At 40.7% G+C, this 16419-nt stretch overlaps 1 protein-coding gene across 1 annotated transcript; it reads left to right on the top strand.

Moving 5' to 3' along the window:
• Nucleotides 1–554: 554 nt before the first annotated feature.
• Nucleotides 555–5955, top strand: LOC308102512 (uncharacterized protein; the record flags this gene model as incomplete). The annotated part of the gene is made up of 7 exons (XM_080452258.1): nt 555–754; nt 1060–1293; nt 1454–1545; nt 1654–1758; nt 1952–2145; nt 5415–5579; nt 5670–5955. Exons 1-7 carry the CDS (start codon nt 613–615, stop codon nt 5953–5955), a joined length of 1218 nt encoding a protein of 405 aa, XP_080308384.1. The 5' UTR covers nt 555–612.
• Nucleotides 5956–16419: the final 10464 nt, after the last annotated feature.

Below are 16419 nucleotides of genomic sequence, written 5' to 3'. Positions count from 1 at the left end.
ACTGCCATCGATGTGGAACAGTTCAATGACATCAAAAACTCGACGTAAGCTGCTATGTAATGCATACATACATTTTTATTTAGTTTTAATTTGTAGCTTGTCAAATTGTTGTTCATTCTCTGAGTATTGTGTAGTCTGAATAATGCTGTCTGAACATTTCCTTCCATAGCATTGACTGGGCAGAAGAGTCTTGGTGTGTGCTGGAGACGGAGCAAGTGGAAAGTGAGGCAGAATCTGTGTCATCATCATCTGAGGAAGAGGACGATGTGTCCACTGAGCCAGATGATAATGATGATGAAGATTATGTGCCTCCGCTTTATGTTCGGTAGGTTCCTATCCCATAACTGATTCAGTCAAGTGATTGTTTTATTCTTTTATTTTTCATGGCTGATTTCATTCCTAAAGGACTGGCGGTGCTCTGCAGGCGGGTGTCAACATAGAGGACTTCCCAACCATCACCATGGAGGAGACTGTGCATGATGTTGTGCAGGAAGACTCAGAGGCTCAGTTCCCGGAGGAAGACACTTCATTCCCAGAAAAGGCTTCTTCTTGGCGTCCAATATCCTTCTCTCCGGGAACAACTACACAAAGGTGGCTCTGCTGTTCAAATTCATGAACATGCAGATGGTGAACAGCTCCACCTTCTTCAAAATCCAGGAGACCTATTGTGTTGACACAATCAAGGACTTCTGGACTGAGAAGAGAGAGGAGGTTGTCTCTAGACTGCGGTCAAAAGACAGTGTTGTGGCCCTGGGTGAGTCTCTCACTCACTCACTCACTCACTCACTCACACACACACACACACACACACACACACACACACACACACACACACACACACACAGACACACTCACACTCACACTCACTCACACACACACACACACACACACACACACACACACACACACACACACACACACACACACACACACACACACACACACGGTGGTAACTATATGTATTGGTCATGTATGCTGCAGAAATGAAAGCGTCTGTAGTTACCATTGACCAGTTTCCTTTTGTTTTTTGTAAATATATGTTCAAATTACTATTCAAAGGAGATGGTCGGATGGACAGCCCGGGATTCTGTGCTCAGTATTGCACCTACACTGTGATGGAGAATGACAGCAAGGAGATCATTTCTGTGGTCACTGTGGACAAGAGAGAGACGATGAGGAACTCTGTGATCATGGAAAAGGAAGGATTTGTCCGGACCTTTGACATGATCCGACAAGAGATGAATCTCGTTGAAATGTGCACAGATGCTCACTCACAAATCTCTGCCCTCTTCAGTAAGTAATTGTTTTGGGGTTTATTACAGTTTGAGCGATTGGCACAGCAATCTATTTACTGTACTACTCTGACTATAGTAATGAATTTAATGAGGATGTTCTTTTATTTGTTATGAAGTATACGTTTTACATGGCCTGTTTTTGTCTTCCATACATGCAGACCCAGACAAGGGGAAGTACAAGGGCCTTGGCATTCTCCACACTCTAGATGTTTGGCATGGATCTAAAAATATTGGGAAGAAAATACACGCAGTATGTTTATTTATCTATTTATTTTTTAATTTTGAGAAAATGTTTTCCTTGTCTAGTAATACCTTACACAAACAACCATTACTAATGTTTTTTCTGCTACATGTGCAGGCAGGCCAGGAGAAGGGATGCGCCATTCTCCTCCATTGGCAGAAGGACATCTGCAACCATTTCTGGTTTTGCTGCAAGACGGCGTCTACCTATGATGAGTTCGTAGTAAGTTCTATGCAAATCTTGGCCTTGGAATGTTTTAATCTACAATATTGGTCTATTACAGCTGTTGTGTAATTCTATATTTTAGTTGCATACCGTTATGTTTCATGTGTTTCTGAGAACAAGACAATAGCAGTAACCTTCATCTGTGCTTTTACATGTATAGCACAAGTAATGATGCCTTGCTGTTTTCCAGGACATGTGGATCGGACTACTGCACCATGTCGCCGGAGTGCACCAGTGGTTCTTTGGAGCCTGTTACCATAAGCCAGACTTTGTGGAAAGTGACAAGGAGAAGATCTCTCCTAATACCGTGGCCCATGACAGACTGAAAGACATCATTATGAATCCACGGTTTCTGAGGGATGTTCACAAGTACCTGACTTTCAGGTAAAACATCAACATAGACTTTTAATCAACTTGCCATCTCCCTTATGCAATACATATTTGACGTACATATTTGTCGTTCTGAAATGGTGTACTGCTGTGCATCGAGTATAAATAGTAGAGCGGATAGTAGGAACAATCGTTCACTTTGTGATACAAGCGTGAAAATTGGCATGAACATTCCTTTAGGTCAACTCTTTGACTTTTTTAATCGAGCCACTCAAAAATCCAAGATGGCGGCCATTTTTCAAGATGGCCGATACCTTAGTGGGCAGTTAAGTGATATGATAGTTTATTTGGTGATACAAGCATGAAAATTGGCATGAGCAGTCTCTGTGGGTCACTTGACAATAGGCCACCCACAGCTACTTGAAATTTCAAGATGGCGGCCATTTTTCAAGATGGCCAACACTTTAGTGGAGCATTTAAGTTATATAATGGTTCATTTGGTGATACAAGCATGAAAATTGGCATGAGCAGTCTCTGTGGGTCACTTGACAATAAGCCACCCACAGCTACTTGAAATGTCAAGATGGCGGCCATTTTTCAAGATGGCCACCACCTTAGTGGACTAGTTAAGCTTAAGAAATCATTTAGTTGGTGATACAAGCATGAAAATTGCCATGAGCCGTCTCAAAAGGTCATTTGACAAGAAACCGCCCACAGCCACTTGAAATTTCAAGATGTCAATCTTTAAATGATACCTTTTCTCATAGAAATGTATTGGGTTCCTCAAAAAGCTCTGTCAAGAGAGGTTGTTTGACTGTGTTTTGTCTGACTCCTCGCCCACGACCTGTCCAGTTTGGTAAGACCTGTCAGGAGTTGCCTCCCACCGGCATAGCTCTCAGGGTTCACTGAGGTAGGCCTAAACAAGCTCCCTTACCACGACAAGGTAACAGTCACAAGGGAGGATATATATATATATATATATATATATATATATATATATATATATATATATTGTTTTTTTTAAACTAACAGCCATTACATGTGTCAAATAAATACTAAGGGGTGGGGATACAAAAAATAAGATGAATAAATTAGCACAGTTGTGGTGCTGATAAGCACAGTTGTGGTGCTGAACGGACAGTGCTCCAAAATTATGAGTAATGGCTAATACTGAATGGCAATAGCCACGGAACCATGACAAACGATACTAAGGAACTAAACTGAAAATGTGCTTCACTGTTAGATATGGCAGTGGAAGGCAGTGGAAGCAATGTTACAAAGTAACAACTGAAAATTACACAGTAATAGACTAGATAAAAAGTAAAACATGATGCGTCGATGTGACGAGGGGAAGCCGAGCCATAGGCCTCCACTTGAAAACACAGAGGACAACAGGGAATAACTCTGGCAAAATAAACATGCAAATAGGTTCTAGCAGGGGCAACTACATAGGCATGTGAAACTGAGTCCATATCTGAAGCAGTTACACCTTCCAGTACATGCCTTGGAGCACCCACATTTGGTCAACTCCCAACAACTCTCCGCAATAGGTGGAAGTGGAGTCCAGAAGACTTTCCACTTCTCGTCCTGTTCCACCCATCCCCAGTCAGATGGGCTCGGCATTTGTGGATGTCGCTTCAATGCCTGTCCCCACACGTATCCAGCCTCATAAGAAGCATGTTTGGCATGCTCTTTGAGTGCTGCTTGAGTTGGTGGGATCAAGTCATATTGTCTTTGCTTTCTGGCAAAGAGATCAAGCCTGGCCTCGTTCACAGTTGTGACATCGCTGGACCGGTCATACATTAGATCTTCTTGGCCTCTTGACATGGATATCTTTGGTATCTTCAGTGTCTTCAGCAGATGTAGATGCTCTCTTTTGGGCCCTTTCCAGCTCTGTGTTGTTGAACCTAAGTTTACAGCTTGAATTATATTTTGCTCTGTTTCTTGTCGATGTGCTTTCTATGCCATCACCTTCATCTAGTCGGGTTGGACTAAGTAAGATAGGCAGAGCATTGATCTTATGAAATAATGGAACATTTCTTGCAATGGTATCATAACCAGTACGATCGTGCTCTCTGTTGAATAAACTCGGCTGAATGAGTTTTTCCTTGGTGACCTGCTGACAAATTAAACATCTGTCCCAGTTAGTTTTCACAACTGTTATGATGGCTTCTGCCATGTCTGCAGCATAGGCAGAGGCCGAGGGTTTATCCTTTTACCACCTTTTACCAAGCACTTTGATGTATGGGATACAACTAAGTTCGTGCCTTAACCCTACACTTAGTTCGATCGTTCATCCAATGCCATTTAAATCCTGAGCGATCTGTACACCATCCGGTTAACTAAAACCCCATTAACCTTGGCTCGGCTCTCCCGTGCTGGCACAACCTGTCAATTCAGGTGCGGCTATCTAACTGTTTTGGGGTAAAAATTAGACAGCATTTGGGATACCAACTTTCAATTAGCTGACATTGAACCCCACTCTGAGTTTAACAGCAGTGATATATCACCAGTGTGCCCTGGTAGTGCAGATATTCACTCTTATCTAATCTATCTATGATCAACAAATCAACACAACTATATTGTGATGTGTTAAAAGTTGTTCTTTAGCATAATAATAATAATCGTATAATCGTCCTTAATGAAAAAAAAACATAAATTTATATGAGAAAATTTATCTTTTGAGGATCCAGGGGGCGGCCATCTTGAAAATAGAAATGTAAAGTGGCTGGGAGTGTTTTCTTGTCAAGCAACCCTTAGAGACTGCTCATGCCAAATGTAATGCTTGTATCACCAAATAAACCATTATATAACTTAATTGCTCCACTAAAGTGTTGGCCATCTTGAAAAATGGCCGCCATCTTGAAATTTCAAGTAGCTGTGGGTGGCCTATTGTCAAGTGACCCACAGAGACTGCTCATGCCAATGTTCATGCTTGTATCACCAAATAAACCATTATATAACTTAATTGCTCCACTAAAGTGTTGGCCATCTTGAAAAATGGCCGCCATCTTGAAATTTCAAGTAGCTGTGGGTGGCCTATTGTCAAGTGACCCACAGAGACAGCTCATGCCAATTTTCATGCTTGTATCACCAAATAAACCATCATATCACTTAACTGCCCACTAAGATGTCGGCCATCTTGAAAAATGGCCGCCATCTTTGATTTTCAAGTGGCTCGATTAAAAAAATCGATAAATGACCTCTAAAGATGATCTGTACCAAGTTTCACGCTTGTATCACCAAGTGAACGATTCTCCCAAAATATTGCTTTTATCCGCTGCACTAAAAGACGCTAAAATGTGTTGTTTCTGCGGACTCAGGTCGACTTGTGAATTGGAGTCCTTCCACAACCACATCCTGATGTACTGTGCCAAGCGCTTCTGTTTCTCCCCTCCGGTGTACGAAGCTCGGAACCTGCTGGCAGCTCTGGACTACAACCACCACGTCCACAGGCCATACAAGTTGAAAGCTGATGGATCACCGGAGTATGTTAAAAGAACTAATCCACAAGGGTTGCAAGGGTCTGTTTACTGTTCTGAAGAATGTTTATCTACAAATTATTATTTTTGTGTCAGATATAGAAAGCTGCACAACAAGAAGTCCAGGAAGTGGAGCCTGTACCCGTTGAGAGTTGTGAAGGACTACAGCTACATCTCAAAGCTACAGGGTGCTATTCTTAATAGCAGACTGTCCTCTGACAGAGGGATGCCACGGACCACAACAAGAAGGCCTGATGACCCACGCCAGCATGGCGTTCTTTGTGGTGTTCCACCCCCATCCACACAGGAGCTGTTGGAGTCACAAGTCAGCCGAGGTCTAGGTAAGCCTCAGCATGAGACTACTGTCTACTCTATGGTATAGACAAATGTGTGGACTCTATGCATTTGATTATAACACTTGCATAGAAAGTGATTTTCAATTTATAATAATAGAGGAGATTGTGCATTTGATTATTACACTCACATGTAAAGTGGCCACCAGGACTGGATTAAAAAGCAGTATCCGTGAATCACTTATCCTGCACTATGAGTGTATCAGGCGTGGATTAATAGAAGTTTTACCACCCGCTGGCCTGCACGCCCATTAGCCAGTTTCAATATAGGAAGACATTTGTTGAGGTCCTAAAAGGGTCTTAAAAAGTATTACATTTTACTTTCAAAATGGTGCAGGAACCCTGACAACGCACATGGCAACACACAATGAACAGCTTGTCAGCACTTTAATGCACAATTATTGCATGCATATCAATGAACATAATTATTGCATTGCATATTAATGAATTTAATAATGAACATGACTTTTTTAAATCCTGACAAATATGGACAGACACTAGTGATCATATTGCTTTAGCAATAATAACCTATGAGATGCAGGAAATAATGCAAGATAATAAAAATAAGAACATTTGAAATTCCATCATGTTGAATCGAAAATAAGATCCATACACAAGATAAAACAACATTTTTCACAAGATACTATTCAGATTATGTGATTCCCCTGCTTTAGTATCATTGTCTTCCTGGATTAAACTGAATGATAATAAATGTGCCTGTGTGTGACTAAATCCACTAAAAGGTTGTCCCCCCTGTATGAGTCCTCATGTGTCTTTTTAGATTACCCTTCTGAGCACAGCCTTTACCACAAACTGTACAAGCAAAGGGTTTTTCGCCTGTATGAGTCCTCATGTGTTTTTTTTTAGATCACCCTTTTGAGCACAGCCTTTACCACAAATTGTACAAGAAAACGGCTTTTCACCTGTATGAGTCATCATGTGTAATTTTAGATCACCCTTTTGAGCACAGCCTTTACCACACATTGTACAAGAAAAGGGCTTTTCGCCTGTATGAGTTCTCATGTGTAATTTTAGTTGAGCCTTTGTAGCAAAGCCTTTACCACAAACTGTACAAGAGAAAAGGGCTTTTCGCCCGTATGAGTTATCATGTGTAATTTTAGATCACCCTTTTGAGCAAAGCCTTTACCACAAACTGAACAAGAAAGGGGCTTTTCGCCTGTATGAGTCCTCATGTGTATTTTTAGATTACCTGTGCTAACACAGCCTTTACCACAAACTGTACAAGAAAATGGCTTTTCACCTGTATGGGTCATCAGGTGTTTGTTTTAGATTACCCTTGTGAGCACAGCTTTTACCACAAACTGTACACACAAAGGGCTTTTCCCCTGTGTGAATCAGATGTACCTTTTGATTAAACTTTTTGGCACACTCTATTTGTGTCTTGTGTGATTTCAGTGTGTTTAAAGTTGACTGATCTCCCCTAGTCTCCTCCCACTCATCACTGTCTGTAGTGTCAGCTACACAAACCCAGCAGTTTAAGTATTGCATGAATATGAATTAATATGACTTGTTAAATCCTGACAAAATGTGGACAGACACAGTGATGCTCATGTATGTAAATGAGCTGCAGGGAATAATGCTAAAAATATAAATAATAAAGATAATTAAAAGAAACTAATATAAAAATGAAATTTTAAGTTTCAGTTGAAGTTTAAGTTTACGTTTTAGTATCCTTGTCATTGTCATCCTGGCTTTTCGCCTGTATGAATCCTCATGTGTCTTTTTAGATGACTCTTGTGAACACAGCCTTTACCACATACTGAACAAGAAAAGGGCTTTTCACCTGTATGAGTCATCATGTGTGTTTTTAAATTACCATTTTCAGCACAGCCTTTACCACACACTGAACAAGAAAGGGGCTTTTCACCTGTATGAGTCACCATGTGTGTTTTTAGATTACTTGTGGTAACACAGCCGTTACCACAAACTGTACAAGAGAAGGGCATTTTGCCTGTATGAGTAATCATGTGTGTTTTTAGCTCACCCCTTTGAACAAAGCCTTTACCACATACTGTACAAGAAAGGGGCTTTTCTCCTGTATGCGTCATCATGTGTCTTTTTAGATTACCCTTCTGAGTATAGCCTTTACCACAAACTGTACAAGAAAAGGGCTTTTCGCCTGTATGCGTCATCATGTGTTTTTTTAGATTACACTTGTGAGCACAGCCTTTACCACAAACTGTACAGGCAAAGGGCCTTTCCCCTTTGTGAATCAGATGTACCTTTTGATTAAACATGTTGCCACACTCTGTTTGTGTCTTGAGTGATTTCAGTGTGTTTAATGCTGACTGATCTCCCCTAGTCTCCTCCCAGTCATCACTGTCTTCAGTGTCTGATTCAGAACAGTGTGAAGAGAGGAGCTGGTCATCACTAGTTGGTTGTAATGTTCCACAGTCCTCTACATCAGCTTGTGTTTTTCCATGTGTTCAGTTGAGGTGCTGGCTACAGGCTCTGTCTCTACGATTTCATCATCATCTTCACTTTTCACTGCTAGTAATGTCAACGTTGACCCACCAGCCTCTTCTGGTCTTTGAAGAAGCTCCTCCTGTTCCTCTTTAATCTGTGGAAGTTGTGGTTCCTCCTGGACCAGACTGGGGCTCCTCTCGTATTTTGGAGATTTTGATTCTTCCTGAGCCAGACTGGAGCTCCACTCCTCTTCAGACACATGGGTGAGCAGGAAGTCTAGGAAAAAAGATACAATGAGACTCTATAGAACTTTACATGATATCATGCAGTGTTCCCTCTGCTTTATGAAAAGCTGGTGCACATACATCCACTTCAGTGTCCAGGTGTAGGAAAAACAAGTTCAACAAATAAAAATAAATGATGCACACTGGATAAAAAAGCTCAGCTGTTTTAATTGCTTTATTTTCCTTTGTTTCCTGTTTTATGTCTTTAGTAGTTGGAAGAACTTCAGCTGTAAATAAACTCTGCTGCGCTCTGTGCTGAAAATAATGTGACTGTTGTTTGTTTACATTGCAGCTCTCATAGAAGATGCGAGGCGAGCTGAATGAGAGGCGGTCCCTATCATTTTTTAAAGTAATTACTTGTAAATGTTAGATCAGTGAGTCTTCTGATTAGTTAATACTGAAGTAGAATTAACTGCACAGCTTCAGTGAACCCATTAATACTTTTACAACCGAACCATCGTACTGAGGTACACCCTCAGTACCGGCCCACTTTCACCAATGAAATAAATATAGAATGCTTAAAACTAAGATCCAGGTGGTCTTCAGGTTCCTGTTTAAGGTGGTCTTCAGGTTCCTGTTTAATAGAAACAGTCCTGGCTGGAGAACTGATCTTCACCTGCAGACTGGACTCCACAAACTGATCTGAAATGAAGGAATGCAGCACGAAATTAATAATAAGGACTTTGATGTGACATAAATAAGGAGGACTAGACTATATATAGAGACTATAGACATGTATAATATTAAACTTTAAAAGTAGGTGTGTGAGAATATGTGTGTGGAGGGGGAAGTTAAACTCAGTCATCAAAATAGAGCCTATGGTTGGTCTATTGATCTACAAATAATGATCCCCAAAAACAGATCTACAACCTAACAACACTTTGCCATGCAAACACTGTGTCATACATGCAGTGTGTACATGTGTAGATATGTATCTTAGCTACATGTAGATAAAGTAGATTAGCTACATGTAGCTATGTATCTTAGCTACATGTAGCTAAAGTAGCTTAGCTACATGTGATGTAACTAAGTAACTGAGCTGTAGTTCCGAGTAGCTAGGCTGGTGTTTAACGTCATGTAAGCATGTGTTTACCAACCTGCAGTGTTAGAATGGATGTCCATATCAACATCAATGTCCAGCAGTTTGTTTTGTGTGTCCAGCTGAGTTTCTAGTGTCTCTATCTCTCTCTGGAAGAGGTTGCACGTCCACTCTGCGGCCGCACTGAGGCGCTTTTGATTGAATAATTGATTAATTGAATATTTTATTAGGCAAAAAATGTAAAACAGCACAGTTAAATTTAAAATACTTTTAAACAGGTCCGTTCATAAAAGTCCTTGCGGACTTGTTTCCAATGAGGGCCTTGGTATTCAATTCATAGACATATATAGTGGCACCACAGTTCGAATATCATTACAAAAAAAAAAAAAAAAAGAGGGGGAAAAAGATATGTACAAGAACAGGGGGGGGGGGTCTGCTGTCTAACGGGAAAATGGTACTACCTCCTCTTTTGGCCTCCTGAAAGGTGATTTTTTTAAGGCTCTTTTAAATGAGCCCAGCGAACTGCATTTTTTGAGGGATGGAGTTAGACTATTCCAATCCTGGGTGGCAGTGCTGTAGAAGGAGAATTTGCCCATGTTTGTTTTATGGGTGGGTGGTACCAAATTGTTGTTAACGCTCCCTCTGGTATTGTGACTGTGGGTGTCGCTAACCTTTTGGAGGTATTTACTCAGATATGCGGGATTAGGGGGCATATCGGGCAAATTTGCATTTACAATTTTGAAGGCCAGTCCCATTTTTAGTTGTTTAACCCTGTCTTCCACCCTGAGCCAGCCTAGGCTGGCAAAATGGGTGGGAGAAAGGTGGGTCATGGGCCCCAATCCGAGGAGTAGCCGAATCAGTTTGTTTTGGGAGGTTTGAAGCTTAGTCTTCAGTGACACTGAGGTGTTGGAGTACCAGGAGGTGCAAGCATAGTCAAAAAGTGGTTGAATCAGGGCCCCAGAGAGGGTCCTGAGGGCCTGAGGGTTGACAAAAGAGGAAACTCTGCCCATAAATTTGGTTCTCTGGTTTACTCTTTTGACCACCTTTGTAGCCATGCTTTCACCTGTCAGGTATTTGTCAAGAATACAACCCAAATAGGTAATCTCTTCTTTGCTAGAGATAATTGTGTCATCGACTTTGACCTTGAAATCATTTACATCCATCTGTCTGAGGGAATGTTTGGTCCCAAAGAGAATGGATTCAGTTTTCCCAAGGTGTAGTGACAGTTTGTTATCGGTAAGCCAAGTACGGATTTTTGAGAGTTCGGAGCTGAGCGCCTCCTCAACTTGCAACTTGTCCTCTCCCGAGATCAGGAGTGCCGAGTCATCAGCGAACAGGAACAATTTGTAGTTACAGGCAGCATTCATGTCGTTAATGTATAGAAGAAACAGTAACGGCCCTAGAATGCTGCCCTGAGGAACCCCACAGCTCACCGGGAGGGATGAGGACATGGTTCCGTTGATGTCAACCACTTGTTCTCTTCCCTCCAGGTAAGATCTCATCCAGTTTAGTGATGTGCAGTCAAAACCAATCGCCCTCAGCTTATCAAGTAAAATTGAATGGTTTACAGTGTCGAACGCTTTTTGGAGGTCCAACATGACCATGCCGCAGTATTTGCCCGCGTCTACCTCACGTTTGATGTAGTCGGTCAGATACAGTAGGCATGTGTCAGTGGAATGGGAGGTTCTGAAGCCTGATTGGAATTCGGGCTCCAACACAAACACTCTGATATGAAGCTTCAGCTGCTGTTTCTCCAAAACACACAATATCTCCTCTCCCACCGACGCCATGTGTTCATTGACCGACCGCCGTAAACACTCTATTTGACACATTGGACGAGACATTTCTCTCACCGCCTCCTTTGTTCAACAACACCGTGGAAAACTCGAAAACTGCACGCTCCTACTTCCGGTTCCGGGGTAACGTGTTTCACGCATGCGTAATAAAGGATCCCCGTTCTGCTTCTTCTTCTTCTCTTAGTTTATTGGTGGGTTACTACCATTAGGCTGCATACCGCCACCTACTGTAACACATTATATTTGCTGTATTGTATTTCAGCTTTTCAGTGCAAACTATTACTTGCCCACCCCCAGAAAATTATCCCTTCTGATTGATTGATTGAATACTTTATTAGAAAGAGGGAAAAAAAGCTCAGGAAAGTATAAGGTCTGATGACTTTAAACCCAACAAAGACTGTGGCTTGTTTCTATTGGGGTCCTTTGTACTCAATTCATCGAAACATTTAATGACAGAGACATATACAATATATACATAACATTAGAAATAAAAAATAAAAATATGTACAGTAAACAGTACGGGGGGGGGGGCAATATACAAACACTGGCGAGTGTGACAAAACAATACAATTCTGATATTTTGCCTCTGCTATGACATTCTTTTGAAAAATAAATCATTAACAATAAATGTAAAGATTTACCTAATTTGCATACGAAATCTGCAATATCTCATCTATTAAAAAATACAAACATGTCATAGGCTATCTGATAACAATTGTAATATTTTGCGCACTAAATAACACTTAGGGTGCGTTCGGAAATACAGCACTGAGCGCACTGGCCAATACAAACTAATAGGCGAGTGCGCAATTTCCGAACGCACCCTTTTTGGTCCGCCTACACCCACATTATCATTACATTAATTTATTATGCTTATTTCCACTAATTTGCTCAAATATGCAAATTGTCCAATTAAATATGCACAATACAAAAATGTCATAAGCAGAAATGGATAAGGACAAATTAACTCGAGATCAACTGTGTAAAGTGTGGTACTGTATATGTGACCATTGTTTTCCAGAAATATGGTCTAGAAGTCATAATAGTTGATATACAGAAACTATTTTATGGCCATATTAGCTTATTACATGAACAAAGAGCAGTTTATTGGGATATTTACTGCTTCAGTAGTGGTCAGATGTACAGGAATAATAATATATATGTTTTCCAAGTTATTTATGTTATATGTTATTCCAAGTACTTGGAATAACACTGAAGAGAAAATGGCCATGTGTCTGCTTGTCTGAGTCGTTACATATGCATAATATATGCTAAACTACCATAAACATACACAAGTTGGATGACCTCTACTCGTTATTTCTGCTAGTTTATTCAAATTATTATTATTCCATTAACTATGCACGATACAGAAATGGAACAGAAATGGATTCTACGTAAAAAAATTACATAAGGATCAACTGACAAAAGTTTGGTACACCCATTTATCAGGTTGTTATAACTTTTGCCCTGTCTATAAGCACATTTCATGGCTTTAGGCCAAACGACGCATTACTTATGCCTGTTCAAAGTTTGCATTTTCAAACGATTGCTATAGTGCCCCTCTTTGGCCAATTGGAATAAGATTGGTGTCAGCGCTATTTGAAATGACACTCTACCAAACTGCAAAGTTTCATAAAAAATTGTCTGCATTTATTTAGTTAGGGGCAGAAGAGCAATTTTCATTCGCTCATAAAAGCTTTATTTTTTCACTTAAAACACTTCAGTACAATTCTTTGTTGCTATAGGTCCAAAGTTCATGTGTAGAAAATGTGCAGATTGCTCAAAAATCCCAAAAGGAGATAGATAGATTTGAACAGTTTTTCATATAATTCAAAATGGTGGGAGATCTGAAGGTCAGAGGTCATAGTTCAAAGTGACCTATTTCTTCCTCATGAGGAGACGCATATGTGTGTTGAAGTTTTATTGCTGTCGGTCAAACGGTTAATGCGCCATACCTGTTCAAAGTTAGAATTTTTAAATTGATTGCTATAGTGCCACCCTTTGGCCAATGGTTGTGAGTTTAGTGTCTTTGCCGTTTGGCATAGCCCTCTACCATATTGCCGGGTTTCGTAAAAAGCGACTGCTCGGTTAAGCCAGAACTGCAAAAAGTTATTCATTTATTCATTTATTATAGTTAGTAGTTATTTATAGATAGTTACTGTAATGACAGGTTAATAGCCTATCTACAGGCTTGTCTACAAGTTGTCTCAAAGAGATGCATACAGATGCATGTACTGTAGATCTGATATTTTAGCTATTTCTTATTGTGACAATGTTGTACATTTGAATCATATTTATGATTCATTTATGGTTTTCTTTTTTTTAATTGAAATTTAGAAACATGTTAGCCTATAACAACATTCCCAAATTGGGATGCCACTACATTATGGAGATTCAACTTCACAGGAAACTAGTCAAACCTTAGTCAGACGATGGAAATTGGTGCAGTGCATTGCAGCAATTGGTATAACAGAAAGTGAAAGTGTGATAGGGAGTCTATATAGCATCAACACACTGGGTTTCATTCTGGACCAGTAGACAGTGGTTCTGTTTGGACCAGGTCCAGCACTGATTCTGTTAGCGGTTCTGTTTTGGACCACTAGACAGTGGTTTTGTGTGGGCCCAGTTTTTGTACCACAGATGGTGGTTAATTTGTTTCGGACCAGTATGTTTTGAGTAGTGTAGTGATTATATTCGTTTTATCCGGATCTTGGATTGATGAGACGTTTTTTGACTCTTCTGTCCACCAGGGGGCAGCACAGGACCGCTGGTGAGAATGACACGTACACTTAAAACTGCCACGTTGTGAGCTTGTAGATCTGCTATTTTTGGTGTTTTCCCCAGAATAGGGATGCTAGGGCTCAAGTGACATAATACAGTACTAGGGCTGCAGGTGCCTATTGATTATTGTCATAGCAATTCGTTCATATATAGGCTTACTTCTTTGATTAATCGAAAAATCTCCGAGAACGTTTTACATAACCTTATTTTATACTTCATAGTAATAGTGTCTCACAAAAAAACAACCAAAAATCTTCAATCTCACAATGTGGCGTGATGCGACACACGAGAGCTTGTAGATCTACTAGTTTCACCATTAATATATATATATATATATATATATATATATATATATATATGAATATAAATATAAATATAAATATGAATAAATATAAATTGTTATTATTATTATTATTATTATTATTATTTTAAATAAATAACAATTGATTAACATGTTGCCCCTCCCATAGGCCTACAGTGCATTACCTTCTAATAAAGTGGACCTGGCTGCAATGCTACTCATGTAGAGATCTTTAGAAATAGTTTACACATAAACAAAACGTAAAGATACAATTACAGCATCAACAGACTTAACATTGATGTGGGTCATATGTCACTAGACTGGTGTTGTGTTCTGGCGCTTCAACAGATCATAGGGTAATTTTGGCCTTTAATGAAATCTGTAAGGCACATGTGGCATATGTCCCTAGTCAAAATGTAGATTCAACCTTTCAAAATTGTTGATGGACATTTTCATCTTTCAAAGATTAGTAGCATATACCTCGAATTGTGTATCTGTTGTTTGGCATTACATATCAACTCAGCCGTATGTTGAGATAGACTCACAGCAGCCATATTATGAAGATGTAGTGAAGTGCAGTGAGCTGGGATTGAAGCCGAGGCTCCCACTCGCCAGTCCGACGTGTTACCAGTCATGCCAATAGGGCTGAGTCCGATTGGCAGGTCTTTTGCACGCCGGTTCTGGCTACTATGACTTTGGGGGCTACAATCACCCCCCTGATCTTTGGAGAGCGTCCTCGCGCTTCGCACTTCACGCCGCGGACCACCGTGCACGACGTCCCTCATGTTCCTCACGCAAGGATATTACGCTCCTCGTCCTGCCGACTACGTCAGATTGTAGTGAAGTGCAGTGAGCTGGGATTGAACCCGAGGTTCCCACTCGCCAGTCCGACGTGTTACCAGTCATGCCAATAGGGCTGAGCCCGATTGGCAGGTCTTTTGCACGCCGGTTCTGGCTACTATGACTGTGGGGGCTACAAAGACATTCACAGGTGTTACCAATGATACTAATGAAGGCTCTGTTCCATTCATGGTCAAACAGAGTCAGGTCAGGGTGCTGATATTGTGCATGTTGGCTCACTGGAAACACTCTGTTACACCAGTGGGTCTACAGTTGGGGTCCAGGGACCCTCATGGGCTAACTCTGAGAGTGTACAAATGGAACCAAATGGACCCGTAAGGGTCCATTTGGTTCCATTTGTACACTCAGAGATATGGGGGTCGTGGAAACCACTGTGCTACACTAAATGGAACAGAGCCTTCATTAGTATCATTGGTAACACCTGTGGATGTCTTCATAATATGACTGCTGTGAATAGAGCCTATTGTTCATACAAAGAAACAACATGATTTGATCCCATACCTATACAATTCATATTTTTAAACTAAGCTGAGCCAAATAATATAATTTCTATTTTAAAACACTGGTTCTCAAGGTTGGGTCCTGTTGGAGCTGAATTTCACCTTATGACCCACACAAAGTACAGATACTTGTAGCACGGAGACAATAAGGACAAACCATACTCAGACAGGCAGCGAAGGGTGTAAGGAAACATGTTTAGTATTCAGATCAGAGAGACATTAGAAGGTTACAGTATATCACAGGTGTCCGCATCATCGGCCGCATCTCTCCGTCGTGTAACAGAGCAAGCACGAGCTTTTAACATTGTCCAGTAACATAAACATATGACATCATAGGATGTGACATCAATCGTCCAGCCGTCGGAGGTGTAATCCTGCCATTGGTGGAGAGCGATGAGGTTCCGTGGTCGTCTGATGATGGTAGATGATGGTAGATGATGATTGTGTGACAGTTTATCTCTGGACAACAGCGTCCCCATGTCTGGGTCAAACACGTTTGACATC

Source organism: Gymnoscopelus braueri, assembly GCF_963280865.1.
Source record: "Gymnoscopelus braueri genome assembly, chromosome: 16".
NCBI classification, from domain to species: Eukaryota; Metazoa; Chordata; class Actinopteri; order Myctophiformes; family Myctophidae; genus Gymnoscopelus; species Gymnoscopelus braueri.
The sequence above is the reverse complement of the archived record's forward strand: the minus strand, read 5'-3'. Positions and strand labels throughout refer to the sequence as shown.